At 45.2% G+C, this 22,488-nt stretch overlaps 1 protein-coding gene across 1 annotated transcript in view; it reads right to left on the reverse strand.

Annotated features, from left to right (window-relative positions):
• The window catches only part of RRM1 (ribonucleotide reductase catalytic subunit M1), a 135,888-nt gene that overhangs the window by 102,434 nt on the left and 10,966 nt on the right, over window positions 1-22,488 (reverse strand). The window contains exons 3-7 of the mRNA XM_033949190.1: window positions 18,885-19,062; window positions 15,244-15,344; window positions 8,663-8,722; window positions 7,727-7,766; window positions 1,007-1,169 (exon numbers count right to left, since the gene is read on the reverse strand). Coding sequence (XP_033805081.1) covers window positions 1,007-1,169; window positions 7,727-7,766; window positions 8,663-8,722; window positions 15,244-15,344; window positions 18,885-19,062 — 542 coding nt within the window. The remainder of the gene's footprint in view (window positions 1-1,006; window positions 1,170-7,726; window positions 7,767-8,662; window positions 8,723-15,243; window positions 15,345-18,884; window positions 19,063-22,488) is intronic.

Here is a 22,488-nt window from a genome sequence, read left to right on the forward strand (position 1 = left end):
CGGTATCCCTATCCCCTTCCGGGATGGTATACGGACGAGCCATGGAGCGCACAAAACAAAAAAATGTGCCTCGAGTGTCTTCCACTGCGCCAGGACAATATCACGAATATCTTGATGCATAGGAAAAGAGCGGGATGCAGAACGGATCCCCTGAAGCAGAGGGTCTACCACATGCAGGGACTCCTTCGCATCTTCCTCGAAGCGCAACACCGAAGAGACCTGAAGAATCCGGTCCTGGAGCTCGTCCCGCTGAAAAATTCGCACCACAGATGCATCCTCCCCGGCAGACGGAACTGCAAAACCACCACTACCAGCATCTGTTCGCCCGAGAGGTTCCTGGAGGTCTCCGAAAGGGTCCAGGTCCTCATCCAAAGAAAACTGCTCCGCCTACATCAAATCCTTGTCCCAAGAGACCTGCAGCCACTTGGACGAGAGAGAAGGAGACGGGGACAAGACTGGAGCTGAGGGGAGCCGAACTGGAGAAGATGCAAAGAGGTCTCAGTCTCCACTGCCTGGTCATAGTGAGCTATTACCTATCTGTGAAGCCTGTTCCGGTCTGGAGAGGTGACAAAGAAAAAAACAATTTAAATTAAAAAATAAGAGACTTTGATTTTTTTTTTTTTTTTAAATCATTGATTTTTATCCATCCGCCAGCTGCTGAAGAGCTATGGCTCTACACTGTCTTTTATAAGGAAGTTATCACAACTCATTGATTTGTCTCCATCTGATGACTAGTCTATCCATTCTAGACTAGTCTGGTTAAGCTGAAAAGGAAGCCATATTACCCTCTCTGTCAGGCTGAAAACACACTCCAAAATCATGCGGCTTACAATTCAATGTTGGCTCGGTATAATATAAGCAAACACGTAGCTCAGCCAGAGCTCAAATATAAAAAGAACCGACTTTGAAGCAAGGTACCTGAGCTTCCTATATTATTTAGAAAACATTAATTACACCTTGTTTTTTGCAATCTCAAATAGAAGTTATGTGCAGCAACTGGCAGTACCTGGACAGCTGGGGGCGGTTGGTCCCAGCATTGAATAGTGTGGGAGAGGCATGGGTGAACCACTTTTCCGATAAGAGATTGTAGGTTTCAATGGCAGCATCAATGTCGGTCTTGTGAATCCCAACAGCCACTCTCATCAGCATGTGCTGAGGACGTTCTGCAACTGATAGTGAGGTGAGAAGAGCAGCATTGTTACTATTCCTTCAAATGTTGGCAAAACACTCAAACAAGGACAGAAGTATACCACAAATCAGATAAAAAGGACCATCAAAGGAATCACTACAGCGGTACTAGGGGCGAAGAAAGGCTGACTAGAGCCAGACTTGAAAGCAAGATCACACTGGAAAAAGATTGGGCAGACAAATAGTTCTTATCTGACAATACCCCTCAGTGCTTTCCCAACCTGGTCCTGAGGCACAAAGGAGAAATTAGGTTCTTACCTGCTAATTTACTTTCTTTTAGCTTCTCCAGACCAGTAGAGGTTAACTTTACGATTGGGTATATATCTAATCATGACCAGCAGGTGGAGACTGAAAAACAAAACTTTGGGACAGTATATCCTAGCCCCTCCTCTCTATTTCCCTCAGTCTGCCGAATAGCCAAGCAGAACCAAGAACTGGAAAACAACAGAGAGAAAAAACAATACTCCGAAAGGAGTAACAAATAACATACCCAAAAAATGCTGTTGGAAAATGCAGAGGAGAAATTCCCGAAGGAAGAAGGTCCCCACAGCTCGCCAGCTAAGCCAGCCGAGCCACAGCCGCTGTTCTTCAATTCTCCCCGGCCCTAGAAAAATACTAGAACCCGCAGCAAAAACCAAAAACTGCCCGCGCAACAGCCCCAACAACAACAACAACAGACAGGGTGGGGACCTCTACTGGTCTGGAGAAGCTAAAAGAAAGTAAATTAGCAGGTAAGAACCTAATTTCTCCTTCTTTAGCACTCTCCAGACCAGTAGAGGTTAACTTTACGATTGGGACGTACCAAAGCAGTCCCTCTCACGGGCGGGACCCCCGAAGGGCCGATACCAGAACACGCTCACCGAACACCGCGTCCCGACGCGCCTGAACATCTACCCGATAATGCCGAACAAATGAATGCAAGGAGGACCAAACCGCAGCCTTACAAATATCCACCGGAGGCACGAGCGATGACTCAGCCCAAGAAGCCGCCTGACCCCTAGTGGAATGAGCCTTGAGAAACTCCGGAACCGGCTTCTGACTCAGAAGATAAGCGGAAGCAATCATCTCCTTGATCCAACGCGCAATAGTAGCCTTAGAAGCGCCAGCCCCCCGACGAGGACCCGCCAGAAGCACAAAGAGATGATCGGAGCTCCGAAAATCCCGGGTCCGCTGCACATAAGCATGGAGGACCCGACCGACATCCAACTTGCGCAGCTGTCGTTGCTCAGAAGAACCCTCCCGACTACCCAAGACCGGGAGGACCACCGATTGATTGACATGAAAAGGAGAAACTACCTTCGGCAGAAAGGAAGGAACAGGCCGCAAAACAACCCGCTCCTTCGAAAACTCCAGGAAGGGAGCCCTACAAGAGAAAGCCTGTAGCTCAGACACCCGTCTAGCGGAAGTAATGGCCACCAAAAAGACCGACTTCAGCGTAAGGTCCTTCAACGAACAGCCATCCAACGGCTCGAAAGGAGGGCGCACTAGAACAGAGAGAACCAGATTGAGATCCCAAGAGGGAATCGAGGGCCTTATGGGAGGCCTGATCAACTTGGCCGCCCTAAGAAAACGAATCACATCAGGAATGGCTGACAAACGCTGACCTGACACCAGCCCCCGAAAAGCCGACAGGGCCGCCAGATGAACCCGAAGAGAAGACCAGGCCAGGCCCCTATCCAGGCCATCCTGCAAAAACTCTAGAATGTTAGGCAGAGAAGCGCGAAAGGAGACCACTCCCCGCGCTCGGCACCATTCCTCAAAAAGACGCCAAACCCGTACATAAGCCCGAGAGGTAGAAAGCCTCCGGGACCCCAAAAGTGTAGAGATCACCTTGTCGGAATATCCCTTCTTACTCAGGCGGCCCCTTTCAAGAGCCAAGCCGTAAGACAAAAGGGAGACGGGTCGAACATGGGAATGGGACCCTGCGTCAGAAGATCGCACTCGAGAGGCAGAGGAAGAGGATCCGCCACCAGATGCCTCACCAGATCCGCATACCACGGACGACGAGGCCAATCCGGAGCCACCAAGACCACCAGCCCCGGATGGCGAACAATGCGAAGCAGTACTCTGCCCACTAATGGCCAAGGAGGGAACACATACAACAGCCCCTCCGTTGGCCACGGTTGGACCAGAGCATCCAGACCCTCGGCCAGACCGTCCCTGCGACGACTGAAGAAGCGGGGTACTTTGGCGTTGCCACTTGTAGCCATCAGATCCATCAGGGGCTGCCCCCAAGCACGCACTAGCAACTGAAACGCCTCGGCGCCGAGACACCACTCTCCCGGATCCAAGAAGTGACGACTGAGGAAGTCCGCCTGAACGTTTTCTACCCCGGCAATGTGAGAGGCCGAGAGGTCCAGAAGATGCGACTCCGCCCAAACCATGAGCCGAGCCGCCTCCTGCGCCACCAGAGTGCTCTTGGTGCCCCCCTGACGATTGACATAAGCCACCGCCGTGGCATTGTCCGACAGGACTCTGACCGACTTGCCCAACAAAAGGGAGTGGAAAGCCAACAGCGCCAGCCGGACCGCCCTGGTCTCCAACACGTTGATCGACCAGGAGGCCTCCTCCGTGGACCAGGTTCCCTGAGCAGAGTGACCCAGACACTGGGCCCCCCAACCCAGGAGACTCGCATCCGTAAGGAGCACCGTCCACTGCGGAAGATCCAGACCCACCCCCTGAACTAGGTGAGGGGTCCGGAGCCACCAACGCAGACTGCCGCGCGCCAAGCCTCGCAGGGGAACCGGAACATCCATCCCGTGCCTCTGGGGAGACCACCTCCGGAGCAGAGCATACTGGAGAGGACGCATGTGGGCCCGCGCCCACCTCACCACGTCCAGGGACGCCGCCATCGACCCCAGGACCTGGAGGAAATCTCGCGCCCGAGGACACCGGGACGCCAAAAGCAGGCGAATCTGAGACTGCAATTTGCTCACCCGGGCCTCTGGGAGGAAGACCTTCCCCAAGGAGGTGTCGAACAGCACCCCGAGGTACTCCAGACGCTGAGCCGGAACCAACCGACTCTTGGAAAGGTTGACCACCCAGCCCAGCGACCGGAGAAACTCCACCACCCGAGCCGTAACCCGGGAGCTTTCCTGCAACGACTTGGCCCGAATTAACCAGTCGTCCAGGTAGGGGTGTACCAGAATGCCCTCCGACCGCAAGGCTGCTGCGACGACCACCATCACCTTGGTGAACGTCCGGGGAGCCGTGGCCAGCCCAAAGGGAAGCGCACAGAACTGATAGTGCCGACCCAAGATCGCAAAGCGCAGGAAACGCTGATGAGAGGTCCGAATAGGAACATGCAAGTAGGCCTCCGTCAGATCGAGAGAAGTGAGCAACTCCCCCGGCTGAACCGCCAGAATGACCGACCGCAGCGTTTCCATACGGAAAGAGGGAACCTTGAGAGCTCTGTTGACCCCTTTCAAATCGAGGATGGGCCGAAAAGTCCCCTCCTTCTTGGGCACCACAAAGTAAATGGAGTACCTGCCCGTGCCCCACTCCGGGGGGGGCACTGGAACTACTGCCCTGAGATCTAGCAAGCGCTGAAGGGTCTGGCAAAAAGCCTGCGTCTTCCCCGGAGTCTGACACGGAGAAGCGAGGAAAAAATCCGGCAGAGAGCGGGCGAACTCCAGGGCATAACCGTCCCGCACCACCTCCAGGACCCACTGATCGGACGTGATCTCGGCCCATTTGGGAAAAAAGTCGCGCAGCCGGGCCCCCACCGGAACCAAGGGGGGCGCCGGCAAGGCGTCATTGTGCAGGACGGGAAGTGGGGGAACCGGCGGAGGGGTTCCCTGCCCCCCGACGGGCCCCCCGAAAGGGCTGCATGCGCTGGAAGAACCGACCCCGGGAAAACCCCGGAGACTGGAAAGAAGCAGCCCCACGCCCAGGGCGATACTTGCGAAATTCCCGCAAACGCCCCCGGGCCGCACCACCCCGAGACGCCGGGCGGGCACGGTCCTCCGGCAAACGGGGAACTTTCGAGTCCGACAGAGTCTGAATCAACTTATCCAAGTCCTCTCCAAATAAAAACGACCCCCGAAAGGGAAATTTAGTAAGCTTAGCTTTGGACGCAGCATCCGCCGCCCAAGCGCGCAGCCACAACACACGCCTTGCGGCCACACCAAAAGCCATGGACTTAGCCGAGATCCGCACCAAGTCATACAGAGCATCCGAGAGGAATGAGGCAGCCATCTCAATCTTCGCTACCTCCTGATCCACCAGAGACCAGTCGTCAGACTCTCGATCCAAGACCCGCTCCGCCCACCGAAACACGGCGCGAGCGACCAGTCCCCCACAAATAGCCGCCTGGACCCCAAAGGCAGAGACTTGAAAATTTTGCTTAAGGATGGTCTCCAATTTGCGCTCCTCAGAGTCCCGCAAGGCAGAACCGCCCTCAACAGGCACGGTATGCCGCTTGGAAATAGCCGAGACCACCGCATCCACGACTGGCGAAGCTAACGTAGCCCGATCCCCTTCAGGAATGGGATACAGGCGAGCCATGCTGCGCGCCAGCCGAAACGGCGTCTCCGGCGTTTTCCACTGCTCAAGAATAATATCCCGAATATCCTGATGCATAGGAAAAGAGCGGGAAACGGAACGGATCCCTCGTAACAGAGGGTCCCCCACACGCGGAGTCTCCGGCGGCGCGTCCTCAAAACGCAAAGCCGAAGAAACCTGTTGAATAAGGTCAGGCAGCTCATCTCTCTGAAAAAGGCGCACCACGGACGCCTCGTCACTGGAGAACGGGAAACCCGACAACCCGCCGCCAGCTTCCGTCCCCTCCAGAGGGTCCTGGAATTCCTCAGAAGGGTCCAGGTCCTCCTCCAGACCGACACGTTCCTCCGACCACAAATCCTCGTCCCACGACACCCGCGGACGCTTGGACAAGAGAGGCGGCGGAGGGGACGTCACGTCAGACGAGAGAGGCAAAGCCGCAGGGAGCGCGGAGGAAACCCCACCCCCCGAGACCCCCTGGGCGCAACCGGGACCCCCAGCCGCCTGAAAATAGGCTTTGCATAATGAAAAGAAAAAATCAGGGGAAAAACCCCCCGAGGGTCCCAAGGGACTCCCTGCCACAGCAGGGGACCCAGCAGAAACCTGCCCCTGCTTAGACAAAACAGGGGGAAGGTCACCTGAGGTGGAAGACAAAATGGAGGGGCCAGACAGAGAAGATGGCGTCTTTCCCGCCAAAACAGCTCCCTCCACAGCCTGCAGCGGCTGAGAGACCTGAATAGTCTCAGCCGCTAAAACAGGCAAGCCGGCATCAGCTGTCAAAATATCAGCTGAGAGGGAATCCTCTAAAACCCGACCGTCGGCGGCTCGGGGAATCCCTCCGTGGGCGGACGGAGAAGACCGGGCTTCTCCACCGTTCCCTGCCGACTCGCGAGGCACCATCGGCGGGGAGCTCTGGGCGCCTGCAGCCGCTGCCGACGGAGCTCCTCCACCGCACCGGCCTGAACACCGCTTGCACAGGCCGGCCGCAAGTGCCTCGCGTCTGGAGCACAATGAGCACTTTTTCCCTTTAGAAGTGCTCATTGCTCCATACGCGACCTAGCTGTAAAAAAGTGCCGGTTAGTTGAAAAAATACAGTAAAATACAGTTTTCTTAAAGGGATACAACCCTCCAGACCAGCACTACCTCAGGATTTTTTTTTTTTTTTTTTTTTTTTTTTTTTTTTTTCAGAACAGACTCCACAGGCTCTCGAAGCAATATGCCTTGCTTGATTTAGGGGGCAAGGCTTACTGCTGAGGCTCCTCTAAAAAAATATGGGGAGGTGGAGGAAGTGGGGGGAGGGACCCCGCTCGTGACCCGCCGGGTTTGACACCCCCGAGGTCGGACGAACCCCCAAACAGAGTCCGTCCAAGCTCCGTCCGGCTAAAAACAGGGACAATAAACCTCTAAACAAATTCCAACAGCCCTACCAAGGGAGATGGGTACAGATCACTCAACACCTGCTGGAGACTGAAAGAAGACTGAGGGAAATAGAGAGGAGGGGCTAGGATATACTGTCCCAAAGTTTTGTTTTTCAGTCTCCACCTGCTGGTCATGATTAGATATATACCCAATCGTAAAGTTAACCTCTACTGGTCTGGAGAGTGCTAAAGAACTACCTTTTTTTCAGGATATATTTAATTAATATACATGAGAGATTTGCATTCTACAGATCTCCAATGCATGCTAGTCTTTCATATATCTTCACTACAGCCAGTCCCAAAAACCAACCGGTTAGGTGTACTTTCAGAAGATAGTTGGAAGACACTTTACTGCAAAAGAAAATGAAGGCATAAGGCAGTAATCACCATGCTCTGAACAAGTTACATAACTTAAGGTGAAAATTTTTTCTGAAAAAGTAAGGAGCCAAAGAAAGTTTTTTATAGCGTTTCCTCTGAAGCTTTAGCCTTTCTTTTCACAATTCTTGCTCTTTTCCCTTTCTCCCACTCTATGGTGAACTCCAACCATACCAGGCTTCTGCTCCTAACAGGTACCAGGTTTTTCCCAAGCCTGCCTACAAAAAGTATCTGAAGTCTCTTACCTTTTCCATTAATTTTCAACAAATAGGAGCGTTCCAGAGTCTAGAATAAGACAGAACCACCACAAGTCACCTAAAGTCCAGTTCAATCAAGTTATTCTGATCAAGCTTACAATAGGCATGGCACCTCCATAAGATGTGCCTCATCTTTTCAAAAAGACAGAAAAAAATTAGACTATACAGCGTTAAAATAGCAACCAGCAAGTATGTATGTTATTTTGTTACTTGCCTAGATTTGTAGATAGGCGGGTTATAAATTAATACATTTTAGGAGCCGCGAGTCCCAGTCCTGTGCTCAGAACACACCTAGCCAATCATGTTTTGTGAATAAACAGATCTGTATGCACCACTTCTACTGTATGTAAATCTTTTTTTTAGATTTTAAATGTTTTATTGAAGATTGGAAAAGAAATACAAAACAGCAAAATTGGATATCAGCGTGAACAGAAATGCAATATACAACATAACACCATAAAAATGTCTGCCATCCCCAAATATACAAAATGCATCTCCTAACTGAATAACAATAAACCAGATATCCATTCTCAAACTGCACCCCACACTCCCCCCCCCCCTCCTTAATTCACATGAACAGAAACACATCAAAAGACAACTCCCTATTGTTCCTTCAGGAAGTCGCCCCTGTATGTAAATCTTATGGATATTCATTGTGGATAACCTGAAAACCTAATAGGCTGAATATGTTCAGAGAATCTGTTTTAAACTGACTGAAAATCAATGCACCAAGATGGAAGACTTCATTTTGAAATACATGTATAGAGTAACCTAATGTGCTCTGTAGTGTGCTCAAATCAACAAATGGTGGACAGTCTTCCCAGGTGTGAAAATACTCCTCAGAAATAGAATTTCTTTGGAACTAGATGTGAAAACAAATCACTTTCAAAAGACTAGGACACTCACAAAAAGCCAAAGCATTACCTTGAAACCAAAATAGTTGTAGGAGAAGTCTCGATCATAGATGATGGCAGAATTCAAACGCTAAAACAAAAAGATATGAGAAAAACAAAATATATTCTCCCCAATTTAAAAACAGACCCTGCTTAAAACCTAAGTGGTTTACAAAATACATGCATAATTATAAAAATACTACAAAAATTATTTACATTTATCAGAAGAACTTTCCAACAGTAATAAAAAGAAAAGGCCTTTTTAAATTTCTGAATGTCCTCCCCTGCCACCAACATGACTGAAGCCCACTTGTTAACCTTTCACTAACCAGCCTTAATGTCCCTTGACTCGGTTGATATACTTTCAGCACCTGAGTCAGATACCAGGGGATCTCATAGCTTATTACTCTGAAAATGGACCCGTTCAATTGGTCACTATGTAGTATACAATTCGACTATACCAACCCATCTGGACTAACTTTGTAAAACGGCAAATTTATGTTATTTACCCCTTCTATTAAACTGCGCTAGCAGTTTGTAGCGCAGAGAGCCGTGTTGAATGGCCTGCGCTGCTCCTGACGTTCATAGGAACGCTATGAGCATCCGAAACAGCGCGGGCTCACTGCTATCGCAGTTTTGTAGAAGAGGGAGTTCAGAAAGGAAATTTTAATAAATTTCAAGATGTGTGGGGGCCATTGACAACTTATTGTAATGAGTAGGAATCATTTTTCCCTAAACATTACAAATGAAAATATGGGGAGGGGGATAGTTTTTGATTTTTCACTATTTGATTTGAATAGAATGAAAGACCTTGTTATTTGATGTATGTTTTATGTGATATTTGAAAGGGAGAGGGGGAATTCTGATTTTTTAGTAATGAGAATATTTTATATGATATATTGTGATTGGATAGGATATGGTAGGGGTGGGAGGGAGGGGGTTAAATTTGATTACTTTATGTGCATTTTGATAGAAAATCAAGTGATGTTTTCACGTTCAAATGTTACTTTGTGCTACACTTGTTGTAAGTTGTAAAATGAATAAAGATTTATAAAAAAAAAAAAAAAAGAGAAGAGGGAGTTAGTAACTAAATGTCTCAGAAACATCTACTGTAAGTTCCAGTATTTCGATTGCTATACCTCCCTTCTGCCATAAAATCAACCAAAGCAGTAGAAAACCATGTAGTTTGTTCATTGCCAATATACAGCACTCTAATGATTTTTTTTTGGAGGGGGGTTTAATTCTTTTTTTTTTTTTTAATTCTTTATTTATTTTTACATCTGACATCAGGTGTATAAATAATTGACATTTGAAATTGAGTACATCACTTGAATTTCTATCATTTTAATTAATATATAAGATTTAATCGCTTCCCTCCCCCCTCTCATAACACGGGCAATCAAATCATATAAGTATTCTTTTCAAAAGCAATAAACACTTAATAGAATTTAGAATCCCCCCACCTCACCCTTCATTTACAAATGTACTTTTAATGGAAAATGGTATCTAATCATTGCAATAGTTTGTCAATGGCCCCCAGATCTTTTTAAATGTATTATAATTCCCTTTTTGTATAGCTATTATTCTTTCTATTTTATAAATGTGGCACAACGAGTTCCACCAAAAACAGTAATTGAGTTTACTCCAATTCTTCCAATTAGTTGTGATATGTTGTATGGCGACCCCTGTCATTATCAATAAAAGTCTTATTTTTTGATGAAATTTGGCTTTCTGTTCTCATTGATATACCAAACAGAACTGTATCATACGATAATGCCACAGAATTCTCCAATAAACAATTTATTTGGCCCCAAATTGATTTCCAAAAGGCTAAAATAAAGGGACAATCTAATATAATAAAAGCCTACTCGCGCATGCGCACTTCCATCTGCATTTTCCGTGCGCTGTAGGGCACCGCAGGTAGGAGTGCACATGCGCGCAAATCTCTGTCTCTCTTTCCCTCGAGGTGAATGTCGGCCGCGGCGGCTGTTTTCTCCTCCCATTGCCTGCCAGTCTCAACCATGACCCCCCCATCTCCATTGACAGCCCAGCCTCACACCTAGCATCCCCTCTCTCCCTTGCCTGATAGCCTCACCTGCCCCGCCTTCCTCTTCCTGCCGGGCTCACTCCTCCCCTCTTCCTCCCCTCTGGCAGCCCTGAACCTGTTCGTTCCCCGCCAGTCTCCTCCTCCAGCGGCTAATCCACCGTCGCCTCCATCACCGCTCGACACTCTTCAACAAGATGGTGGGATCGCTGGTGGAGAGCGATGGGCCGGTGAGTGGCGCGGCGGGGGCAATGCAGGTGGAGACTGTCGGCTGCAGCGGCTGTCCGGAGGCCAGACGCGAGGTTAGGGGTACTGCTGGACAGGGGAACAGACGGAGGGGGTGAGAAAAAGGAAGGGAGGCCTACTACTGGACAGGGAGACAGGAAAGAGGTGCTGATGGACAGGCGAAGAGACGGGGGGACAGGACAGAGGTGCTGATGGACAGGGGAAGAGACGGTGGGGGGAAGAAAAAGGAAGGGAGGCCTACTGCTGGACAGGGAGACAGGAAAGAGGTGCTGATGGACAGGCGAAGAGACGGGGAGACAGGAAAGAGGTGCTGATGGACAGGGGAAGAGACGGTGGGGGGGGGGAAGAAAAAGGAAGGGAGGCCTACTGCTGGACAGGGGGACATGAAAGAGGTGCTGATTAAAAAAAAAGGGAGAAGGGCTGCTGCTGGATAAGGGGAGCAGTGAAAGGGTGGTGGTGGACACAGGGAAGGTAAAAGAAAGGGAGAATGGGTGGACAGCCGAGGAAACATAAACACAGAAAGAAAGACAGAAATACAGAAAGCGGCTAAGGACAGAGAGAGAGAGAGAGAAATAAATAAACACAGACACACACAAATATATTCTAGCACCCGTTAATGTAGCGGGCTATAAGACTAGTAGAATAATAAATGATCTAAAGTCCCTACTTCAAGATTATAATGCCAGCATCTATTAGACTTAGAGCTATTCAACTTTGTAATCTAACTGGGGTCCAAAAAGCTCTATGTAGGAGAAAAACCCAAGTTTGTCTCATAGATACGGACACTGTAGATCTCATCCTCCAAGACCAAATTTGTGGCCATTGAGATGCAGAAATTTGATGCTTAATCTCAATGCTCCAAATATCTCTAAGACCATTTTTAAGCTTCTTTTTTTACTAATCCGTTTATCAATTTATACCACTGTGCAGCCTGGTGTCCCAGGAAGTCCACCTGAAAGCATAAGAACTCCAAACTATATTGATTGTTAAGATTTTTCCATTCAGGGAACCCCGCCTCAATGGCCTGCTTCAGTTGCAACCATCTGAAGCTTTGTGATTTATTAAGACCATATTTATGTTACAACTGTGAAAAATCAAACAGTTTACCATTAGAAATATCATCCAAAATATGTATCCCTGCAATCATCCAATGCTTCCAGATGACCTTAAATCTGCCAATTTGAATCTTGGAGTTGGGTAATATATATATGGGATGGGTTAGGGTGGGGTGAGGGTGGGAATAATTATTATATGAATTAGGATTCATTGATGAATAAGGGGATATTTATTTTATTATTAGATATATTTGATTGTATTTTCAAGTGATTGATGAAAATTGTTTTCTTATGTATAATTCACTTGTAAGATTTCAAAAATGAATAAAGATTTTAAAAAAAAAACACACAAAAAAAACAAGAAAGAACCACAAACAAACAATGGCAAAATGACAGGCAAAAAATTGTTTTACAATCAAGGTTACCCACCAGAGGACTGTACTCTTATGTCCTCCATGGCCACAAAAGATCCCCCCACAGACCCCCCCCACCCAAATTCCCCCCATGCCCCCTGACCCCTCCCACCCCTCCCCCAAATCCAACAGCACAAAGATTAACCAAGGTCAGACAGGTGGGTTAGGAAACAACTGAAGTCTGTTCAAGATGCGACTACGACTCCTTGGAGGTAAAATGTCCAAATAAGGAGACCAAATGTTGACAAAGTCTCTACTTCTGCGTGAGAGGAGTAAGCCATCCGGGCCTCCCATCCAATCAGTTCATGCAGTTTATTTATCCAATACCAAAAGGAGGGAGGTACCTCAGCCAACCAATAATTCAAAATACATTTTTTGTCCCAAAATATAACATTTACTCAAAAACAGTTTTTCAGCTGAGGTATATACAGAAAACATGGAGAAGTGAGCAAACAGCATATGAAGCGCAGAGAGGAAAAGGAACATGCAGCAGTCTCCGCAGAAAAGAGGCCAAAGCCCCGCAAAAACCCTGGATACCCTCACAAAGCCAAAGGCCATGAAAGTAGGAATTCACTTCAGTAATACAAAGTTCGGGTGTCTACACAGCCCATATGGTAGGCTTGACTTTGGGAAATATACCCTCTCAATCTTCTATATATATATATATAAAATCGGAGGTATGTATGTGTGTATGTGCCGCGATCACGCAAAAACGGCTTGACCGATTTGAACGAAACTTGGTATGCAGATCCCTCACTACCTGGGGTGATATGTTCTGGGGGTCTCTTCACCCAAGAATTTATATGTTCTTGCTCCTGGAGGTGAAACTAGAAATGTTGTTTATAATCAAGTTTTGTGTTTGTTGTATTGTATTCATTTTGTCAAATATTTCACATTATAATTTGAATATTGTACTTTTTATAAAGCTGTAAAAATATAATTTCATTCACCACTATAAAGTATCTTTATTTGAATCCATTTACAGTGTTATTGCTATAATTAAATACCCATGCAACGCTGGGGCATCAGCTAGTAGGTTCTATGGTGGTATTCCCAGAGCTCAGCATTATGTACAAGAACTTAGTTTAAGAGCTCTGAGCAAAACATCCGCCCCAAGTTCCCTCCCTAAATCCTGCTGCCAAGCCTCCACAATATAGAAGAAAAATCTCTAGAGGGACCAAGGGCACTAAGCCGCCTATGAAAAAAAAAAAAAAAAGAGACTGAGACTTTGGACCACCATTTCACTTAAATACTTCTTAAAATGATCTAACCTCAGTATTTAGGCAAGCAAATTCTATACAGCAGGAGACAGATTAAAAAAAATAAAAAAAAAAGTATGCAGTGTCCAGTCTCGCTCATGACAGTGGTGGGATCACTAATCAATTCTGATCTGTGATCTTAATGACCATGTTCCAACCTTTTTGTTCTTGGATTTAATCAGCACCACTGTGGAACATAGGTCTGCTTCTCTTTTGGTTTGTGTTTGCTCTTCATGTTGGATAGTAAGGAATCAATACTGCAAATTAACCAGATACTGAGGCTGTCCTAAATACAATGCCTTATGTGTTAAAATAGGGTCTCTGTTCTTCAATCCTAAGGGTTTTGCAAGGCCATGTCCCATCTAACTTTTTTGTTGTTGTTGTAACAGCGGTAACTACCACATCCAATGTATGAGGCTTAAAAGCCAAGATGGGGTAAAGTTCACCCATAACCTGAGCTACTTTACAAGGCGTATCTGGATGTCCACTCCGTGTGGACCATGTCCCTGAGATCCTGGTTCATAGAAAGGCCTCAGGCAGCCACTTAATGCCCTTCAACAAAAGGATCTTTTTAGCTGAACCCTAAATGGCTACACTGTTCTCAAAATTTAGCAGAGGTAATCTGAGCAATCAGCTCCAAAGTTCATCTCGAAAAATGCAGCCCTCCCAGAGATCCTCCTCCTCATGATCTCTGGTGAAAAATTCTTCTTCCTCCTGATCAGTGGTCTCCTTCTGAGAACCTGAGAGCGAGATTTCTTCTCAGTGTCCCAGAGTCCACACCGCCACATTAGTGTCCTTCTCAAAGGGTCCCCAAATTTCCAGACTTGGATACCACCCACACAAATTCATTCTGGAAGGAAACCAATCTCAACTCCTATTGCTCACAGTCAAAGGACTAGGGAGAGGGCTGTCTGGAACTAGCCACTGAGGTTGTTCATACAGTCAGACCAAATCCAATACAGTGGCTATCTTGCTGAATAGAGTAGTTCCAAGATCACCCTCTTGAACAGATAGATTTTGTTTCTTATGCAAAAAATATGGTACATTCTCTAATCTTTACAGCCCATAGTTTATGGGGTTTATGTCTCAACTGCTATGACTTACTAGTTAAAGGATTCAGAGAAGCCAAAAAATTGAGATCTCTTAAAATTACTGCCCTTGTTCTGTATCCTCACATAGCCTGAAATTCTGCTTCCACTAACCATAAACTGAAAGGTCCTCAGAATAAAAAATCTCTGAATAATATTTATTCAACCTCTTAAGCTGTTTGACAATCATCTGACCCTTGGCAAAGTTAAGAGTTGTATGACAGGTTAAAAAAATTTCTCTGCTAGCAGAGGAGCAGTCAGCACATGGCCCAATTACCCAGGACCAACATAAACCTAAATGGCCCCTATAGCTTCAAAATATCCTCTTCAAAATTAGCAAAAACGTTAGCATGCTTAAGGTCAAAGATCTCATTCAGTCTGGGAATAAAATCATCTTGTTAACTCATCACCTTGAATTTTGGAGTTATACTTTAAGAGAAATCAGAAATAAAATACTAAACAATTTTTTTCAGTTCTGTTAAGATTGCAAACTCCTTGATTACGTACATCCTTGTTGGCCAAGACAATGTCGAGTGTTTCTTTGGACACCATGGGAGAGTGGCGCTTGTTATGTGGATTTACATAATTATAGAGGTCATCCATAACATCTATAAAGCAGAAAATGAAAACATTAAAACACCTTAGGTGGTAAATAGTTAACTCATGTTATTAGAATTGAACTGCTTTCTTAAAAAAAATTACCCAAGGGAGTGTACAGCAAAACCAAGCTGGATATAAGAAATACAGTAAATCCTCACGAATTCGCGAAACGCGGACTCAATCTTTCACGGTATTTTCTAACCGCCTCTTCCGAGAACTAAAGTCAGGCTTCACCAATCAGAAGCTGCTTTGACGCGTCACATAGCATGTCAAAGCAGCTCCTGATTGGTGTAGCCCAAGGGTAGCCCAAGGGTCTCAAAGCCCTCCTCGAGGGCTGCAATCCAGTTGGGTTTTCAGGATTTCCCCAATGAATATGCATGAGATCTATTTGCAAGCATTGCTTTCATTGTATGCTAATAGATCTCATGCATATTCATTGGGTAAATCCTGAAAACCCGACTAGATTGCAGCCCTTGAGGAGGGACTTTGAGACCCCTGGTGTAGCCTGACTTTAATTCCCAGAAGAGGCAGTCAGAAAAATACTAAGAACAATCCCGCACATGGTTTTCAACACCTGCCGCCTCCCTTGTATCCCGCTCCTGCTCCTCCCTCTCTGATCCACTCCTAAACCGCATTTGCGGTTTTTCAAAATTTGCAAGTGCTCCTGGAATGGAACCCCCCTGAATTTCAGGAGAGCATTGTAGATAATTTCAGCATTGAACATATTCAAATAGCATACATGATAGCATGGTATACTACTTAGGGTCAACCCAATCCACATTAAAACATCTTAATAGACAGCATAGGGCGGGGGTCGGCAACCTGCGGCTCCAGAGCCGCATGCGGCTCTTTTCCACCTTTGCTGCGGCTCCGGTAGTGTGTCACGCAGGCATGCACCTTACAAGTCCAGCGTCGCGGCGGGAAATAGCCATGCTGAGCAGTGAGCTCAGCACATACACAGATGAAAGCCTTGCTTGCTGATTGGTCCGGCGGCACCGTGCCGCCGGACCAATCAGCAAGCAAGGCTTTCATCTGTGTAGTGCTGAGCTCACTGCTCAGCATGGCTATTTCCCGCCGCGACGCTGGACTTGTAAGGTGCCTGAAAAAGAAATCATCCTGGCCGGGGTCGGTGTCATGCTCCGGAGATCTACAGCCTTCCTATCTCCCTCTCCCTTCTACCTGCTTCCGGCCACATCCCCTGCTCCGCGGCTCTCTTCGGCAACTCAGCAGCAGCTTCTGACGTCGGGGCCTACCCTCTGCGAGTCCCGCTTGTTTCAACTTCCTTTTTCCACAAAGGCGGGACTCGTAGAGGGAAGGCCTCGATGTCGGCAGCTTGTCTTGATCACTGCTGCTGACGAGTTGCTGAAGAGAGCCGCTGAGCAGGGGGGTGTTGCCAGGTGCAGGTAGAAGGGAGAGGGCCAGATGCAGGACTCGTGGGTGAGGGAGGAGAAGAGAGAGAGAAAGAGAGAGGGGAGGGAAACAAAAGGAAATCTTTCATACTGGGCTGGGCCGGAGTGGAGGGAGGGTGGAAAGATTCTAGCTACAGGGTGCAGTAACAAAGGAAAAGGGGGGAAAGCTGAAAATGGAGATAGTGACACAAAGAAGAGAAAGGGTAAGCAGGACCTACTGAATAAGGATAGAGATACAGAGGGGACATGAAGAGAAGGTGAAATAGAGACATAGAAGTAACGCTGAAAAAGTGGGGGGGGGGATAAAGACATTGAAAGGGCAAATGGTGAACATGGGGTAAAGACAAGGATAGAGACAAATGAAGATTCTGAAAAAGTGGTGAGATAGGGTTATAGGTGAGATGGACACAAAGAAGGGTGATGCTGGAAAATAGGTGGAATGGTAATTCTGACAGACACAGAAGGGAAATGCTGGATCAAGGAGAGATGGGGCTCAGGCTGGATGGAATGAGGAGAAATGCCTTGTTGGCCCGGAACTTCCTCTCCTACGTCAGAATTGACGTCAGGGAGCGGAATGCTGGTCAGCGCAACACTTCTGCAGGGAAAGCTTGGGACGGCAGTGGCTTGGGGGCTGTTCCCCGATTGCGGTGGCAGCAAACCGAGTGGCTTGGGGGAGGGCACGGAGACAGAAAGAAGGGGGAACAGGGAGACAGAAAGAAAAAGTTGGGGGAGAGAATGGGGTCTGGAGGAGAGGAAACATACAGGAGGCTGAAAGAAAGGAAGAAAGATTGGATGCACAGTCAGAAGAAGAAAGTGCAACCAGAGACTCATGAAATCACCAAATAGCAAAGGTAGGAAAAATGATTTTATTTTCAATTTAGTGATCCTGTATATAGCATTAAGATAAGAAACAATATATGCAGTGTTAGGTTTGTTTTATAATGGTTTTGCGGCTCCAAGTTTTTTTTTCTTTTCGAAAACGGGTCCAAGTGGCTCTTTATGTCTTAAAGGTTGCAGACCCCTGGCATAGGGTATAAGCAGAGATGGAACATATAGATAGATAGATAAGTTAGAAAGTAGATATGGGTAACCAAAGGAAACAATCCATGCGGAATCGGAAGAGGAATGAAAACAATCTAGAATGTGAATAAGAAAGTCTTGCTACAGTGTGTGCAGTTAGTTCTTACTTGTCTGGGAGCAGCTTATTCAGGGCTATGTAACAATCCACAATGTCTGAGCTATGGCTGCCTCGGTGGCTCTTTTCTGCTCTATATCTCTTGAGGACATCTGCAAAGAAGCTACTTGGTTCTCAATTCATATCTTTACTTCTCACTACTGTTTGGAACAAAACTCTAGAAGAGAGTCAGTTTGGACAAGCAGTTCTGCAGAATCTTTTTACTTTGAGTGCCAACTTTCCCTCCAACTCTATTGGGTTTCACCAAGATCATGTTTATTGAAAGATTAGGTTCTTACCTGGATAATCATCTTTCCGTTACTCTACTACAGATTCTGTACGAACAGTGTTCAATCCCAACCAGTGAACTGGGTCTTCCAGAAGTGACACTAAGCTTTCAGGACCTCCCACATTGCAGTGTACTATAGTGCCCCCTAAGTTGTATCCCAAAGCAATCGATCATCACTGGACCAAAGCACAAAGAAGAAGGGATACAGGGAAATTCCCCCCTCCCCCCAACATCAAACATCATTTCTGCTCTGCAACTCATTAGAACAAATACTGGATTTGTCAAACAACTGGTCTGTCCCAACTATCTGTCCTCTTGACAAGGTGTGCTACATCTTAAAATCAAAAGATCCACCTCACCAGATGCCAATTTGTCAAGCAGTGCACATTATGACAATTAGCAGTTGTTTATTCCACAAACAGAAGGGCATTAAAAAAATAGCAGTGCTACCACTTCTAAGTCACCTAGAAGAGGTTTTCTGAGCAGCTCATGTTTCAGTAGTAGTTCAAGGTGTATTTTTAAGTACAGTAGATATTTCCTGTACATGAAACAACAGAGGGTTAAGAAACTTGCCCAGAATCACAGTCAAATTTGCACAGTTCCTCTCCTGATTTTTGACTCACTACTAGACTATTTCAGCTAAGTGGAGTAATCATCTTTACCTCTCTGTACTCACCACTGAAAACTTTCTTTGTTTCTTTGTGCAAGTTGGAGACAGCAATCCTTGCTGCCAAAATGGCATAGTCTGGGTGTTTGGTTGTCAGGGTGGCAGAAGTCTCAGCTGCCAGTGTATCCAGTTCTACAGTGGTAACACCACTGTAGAGGCCCTGGATTACTTTCATGGTGATCTGTGCCTGTATAAAACACAAAGGGTCTAAAGGTTAGTTTTTCTGCAGAAAAGTTTAACGTTTCTGCAGAAAAGTTTATAATTTTCAGAATAACTTTCAAGTATAATACACTTGTTCAGAAAGATTGAGCAAAGTAATTTCAAATTATACAACAATCTAAAAAAAAAAAAAACTAGACTATACACTGAATCTATCTCAAGTCCTCAATTTTTAGACCCAAGATTTACATCAGAGTGATTCCAAAGAAAACAAAAGGTAACAATTCTAACTAGGATTTACAGCTTAACTACTGAGCATGGAAACTTCATTTATACTGGTAACGATATTACACATCTCGCTCAAGGCGTTTAAGGGATATGAAACTGGATAACTGTGAAGGTTCATAAAAAACATATTTTAGGGACTGATATCTAATCACACACTTGCAGGGAAATCTCAAATAGAAAACACCTCCTATCTCAGTCACTGCTGGTCTCAAGATCAGAAACTGACATCTCCTTTTTTGTGTCTCTCTTGAGACATCTGGAAAAATCTGGATTTTATATCCCCAAAATTCCTTAGATCTGGTTTTGAAGAACATCTTTAAAATCCATTCTTTATCCGGTTGTAATGCTACCGTCAGCAAAAGTGTAGCTGGAAAAGCAATAGAGGCATCAGATGTCTCCAATAAAGTGGAGGCATCTAATGGGGACTCTCGTAGATTTCCATTCCCAGATTTCTGTGGTCAATTTCCTGCGGTAGGTAATAAACTCTTACAAGGGGAGGCATAGATTGTTCCGGTATATCTAAAATTTCTCTAAAGTACCTTTTCACCATATCTATTGGAGTGACCAGTGGTATCTTAGGAAAATTTAAAATACGTAGATTGTTAGCTCTGCCTAAGTTTTCCAAAGTCTCAAGTTTTTTTCTTAAGTAAGTATTATCCATTATTAGGGCTTCTTGAACTTTTTTCCAGAGGTCATTCCATAGAAACTTTTAATAAATCAGTTTTAAGTGTTGTGGTGTCTTGTTTTAAATTAGAAATTTCTTTTACTTGTTCTTCTAATCTCTCTCCCTGTTTGTTAAGTTGTGGCACAATTGAGTTCCCAAGTTTTACTACCAAGTTCCATATTGCTTCCAAAGTAACTTCTGGTGGTTTAGTTGCAATTAAAAAGGTTTCAAGTGGTGGTAAAGAACTCTCAGCTCCCAAACATACCCCTTATCTGCCTCGATCCGTCTCCGTCAGATGTTCTTCCTCAGACAGTCTCTCCAGGGATCTCCAGCAAGCTCTCAGCAGCCTCTCATGACTCAAACGCCGTCACTCCAGACCTGTTGAGCACGTACAGAGAGCTCGCTCGTTGAGACTGCAGGGGTGGCGGTCTAACCTCAGGACTCAGGTGGTGTCTAGCCCAGGGAGATCTACCGCTATGTCACTCATCAGCAGCGTCTCCAGCGGGCGAGGTCCCAACAACTCAGTTTCCCTCTGCAGGCGTTGCAAGAGTTGGTCAATGGAGCCGATTGGTGGAACAGCATGCCGTCAGGAGGCATTACCAACGGCCCTACCCCTCCGTTTCAGCATATTAATGAAGTTAAATTGCAGGTCAGTGGTTATAAATACTTTAGGCATGAAATAAACAAACCCAATCTGGGGGATGCAGGAGGAATACAATAGAATATACTGTATAATGCCAGGTGATTCAGACAATAAAAAAGGAGAAATTAGACTTACTTGCTAATGATGTTTTCTTGATCAGGCCAGAAGCTTTTCAAATAACCCATGTCCAAAATACTTAGCTAGATCCCTAGTCGTAAAACAGATTTTATGCTGCTTATCCTAAGAATAAGCAGTGGATTTCCCCCAAGCCATCTCAATTCTAGCCTATGGACTTCTCTTTTAAGAAATTATCCAAGCCTTTTTTAAACCCCACTAAACTAACTGATTTCACCACATTTTCTGGCAACGAATTCCAGAGATTAATTACATGTTGTGTTAAGAAATATTTTCTTCAGGGTTTTTTTTCTTTTTCAAATTCTTTATTCATTTTTCCATCTTACATCAAGAACATCATTTAAACCTTGTAAACATCACTTGTATTTCTTCTTAAAACCATAAATTTATACCCTCCTTACCCACCCTTCCCACAAATATAATAATTAAAAATGTCATATAAATATTGTATTCTTATCTATTGATCAAACCTTTAATATAACTTTATCCCCTCCTCTCCCCTCTATGTATGAGAGTACTTTCAGTAGATAATGGTGTCTAATCATTGCAATAATTTGTCAATGGCCCCTAAATCTTTTTAAAATTGTTATAATTCCCTCTTTGTACGGCAGTTGTTCTTTCCATTTTGTAAATGTGGCACAACGAATTCCACCATAAGGTATAGTTAAGTCTACTGTAATTTTTCCAATTCCTGGTGATATGTTGTATGGCGTCATAATCAATAAAAGTTTATTATTGCAAGATTAAATTTTACTTTTTGTTCTCATTGACATACCGAACATTATTGTATCATATGATAATGCTACATGGTTTTCTAATAAACAATTAATTTGGGACCAAATTGATTTCCAAAATGCCATGATATAGGGACAATAGAATATTAAATGATCTAAAGTCCCTGCTTTCAGATTACAATGCCAGCATCTATTAGACTTAGAGCTATCTAACTTTTGTAATCTAACTATGGTCCAAAATGCTCTATGTAAAAGGAAAAAAACAAATTTGTCTCATAGATGCGGACACCGTACATCTCATTCTCCAAGACCAAATTCGTGGCCATTGAGAGGCAGTAATTTGATGCTTTATCCCAATAATCCAAATGTCCCTAAGTCCATTTTTTGGTTTTTTATTTATAAATCAGTTTATCAATTTATACCACTGTGCGGCCTGGTGACCCAAGAAGTCCACCTGAAAGCATAAAAACTCCAGACTACACTGATTATTGAGATTTTTCTATTCAGGGAACCCCTCCTGAATAACCTGCTTCAGTTGCAACCATCTACAGCTTTGTGATTTATTAAGACCATATTTATGTTGTAACTGTGAAAAGTCAAGCAGCTTACCATTTGAAATAACATCACCCAAAATTTGTATACCTGCAATCATCCAATGCTTCCAGATGACCTTATATCCACCAATTTGAATCTTAGAGTTTAACCATATAGTTTGATTTGTTGATTTATAGATTGGAATAGGCATTAAATTATTAACATATCTGAGAGTTTTCCATGTATCCATAAATATTCTGTTTTCTTTATATACCGGTAATCTAGGCATTTTGATACTGAGAACATGACATAAACATAGAGGAGACATGAGTCACCATTCCAAACACAACCAATCTGAGGTATTGTCAATGAGCTCTGGGAGGACCCAACACATATCCTGGCGCAAAATATAGGCTTGATGATAACCTATAAAAATTGGGAAAATTTACCCCACCC

The sequence above is a fragment of the Geotrypetes seraphini genome, chromosome 6, assembly GCF_902459505.1.
Source record: "Geotrypetes seraphini chromosome 6, aGeoSer1.1, whole genome shotgun sequence".
In the NCBI taxonomy this organism is placed as follows: domain Eukaryota; kingdom Metazoa; phylum Chordata; class Amphibia; order Gymnophiona; family Dermophiidae; genus Geotrypetes; species Geotrypetes seraphini.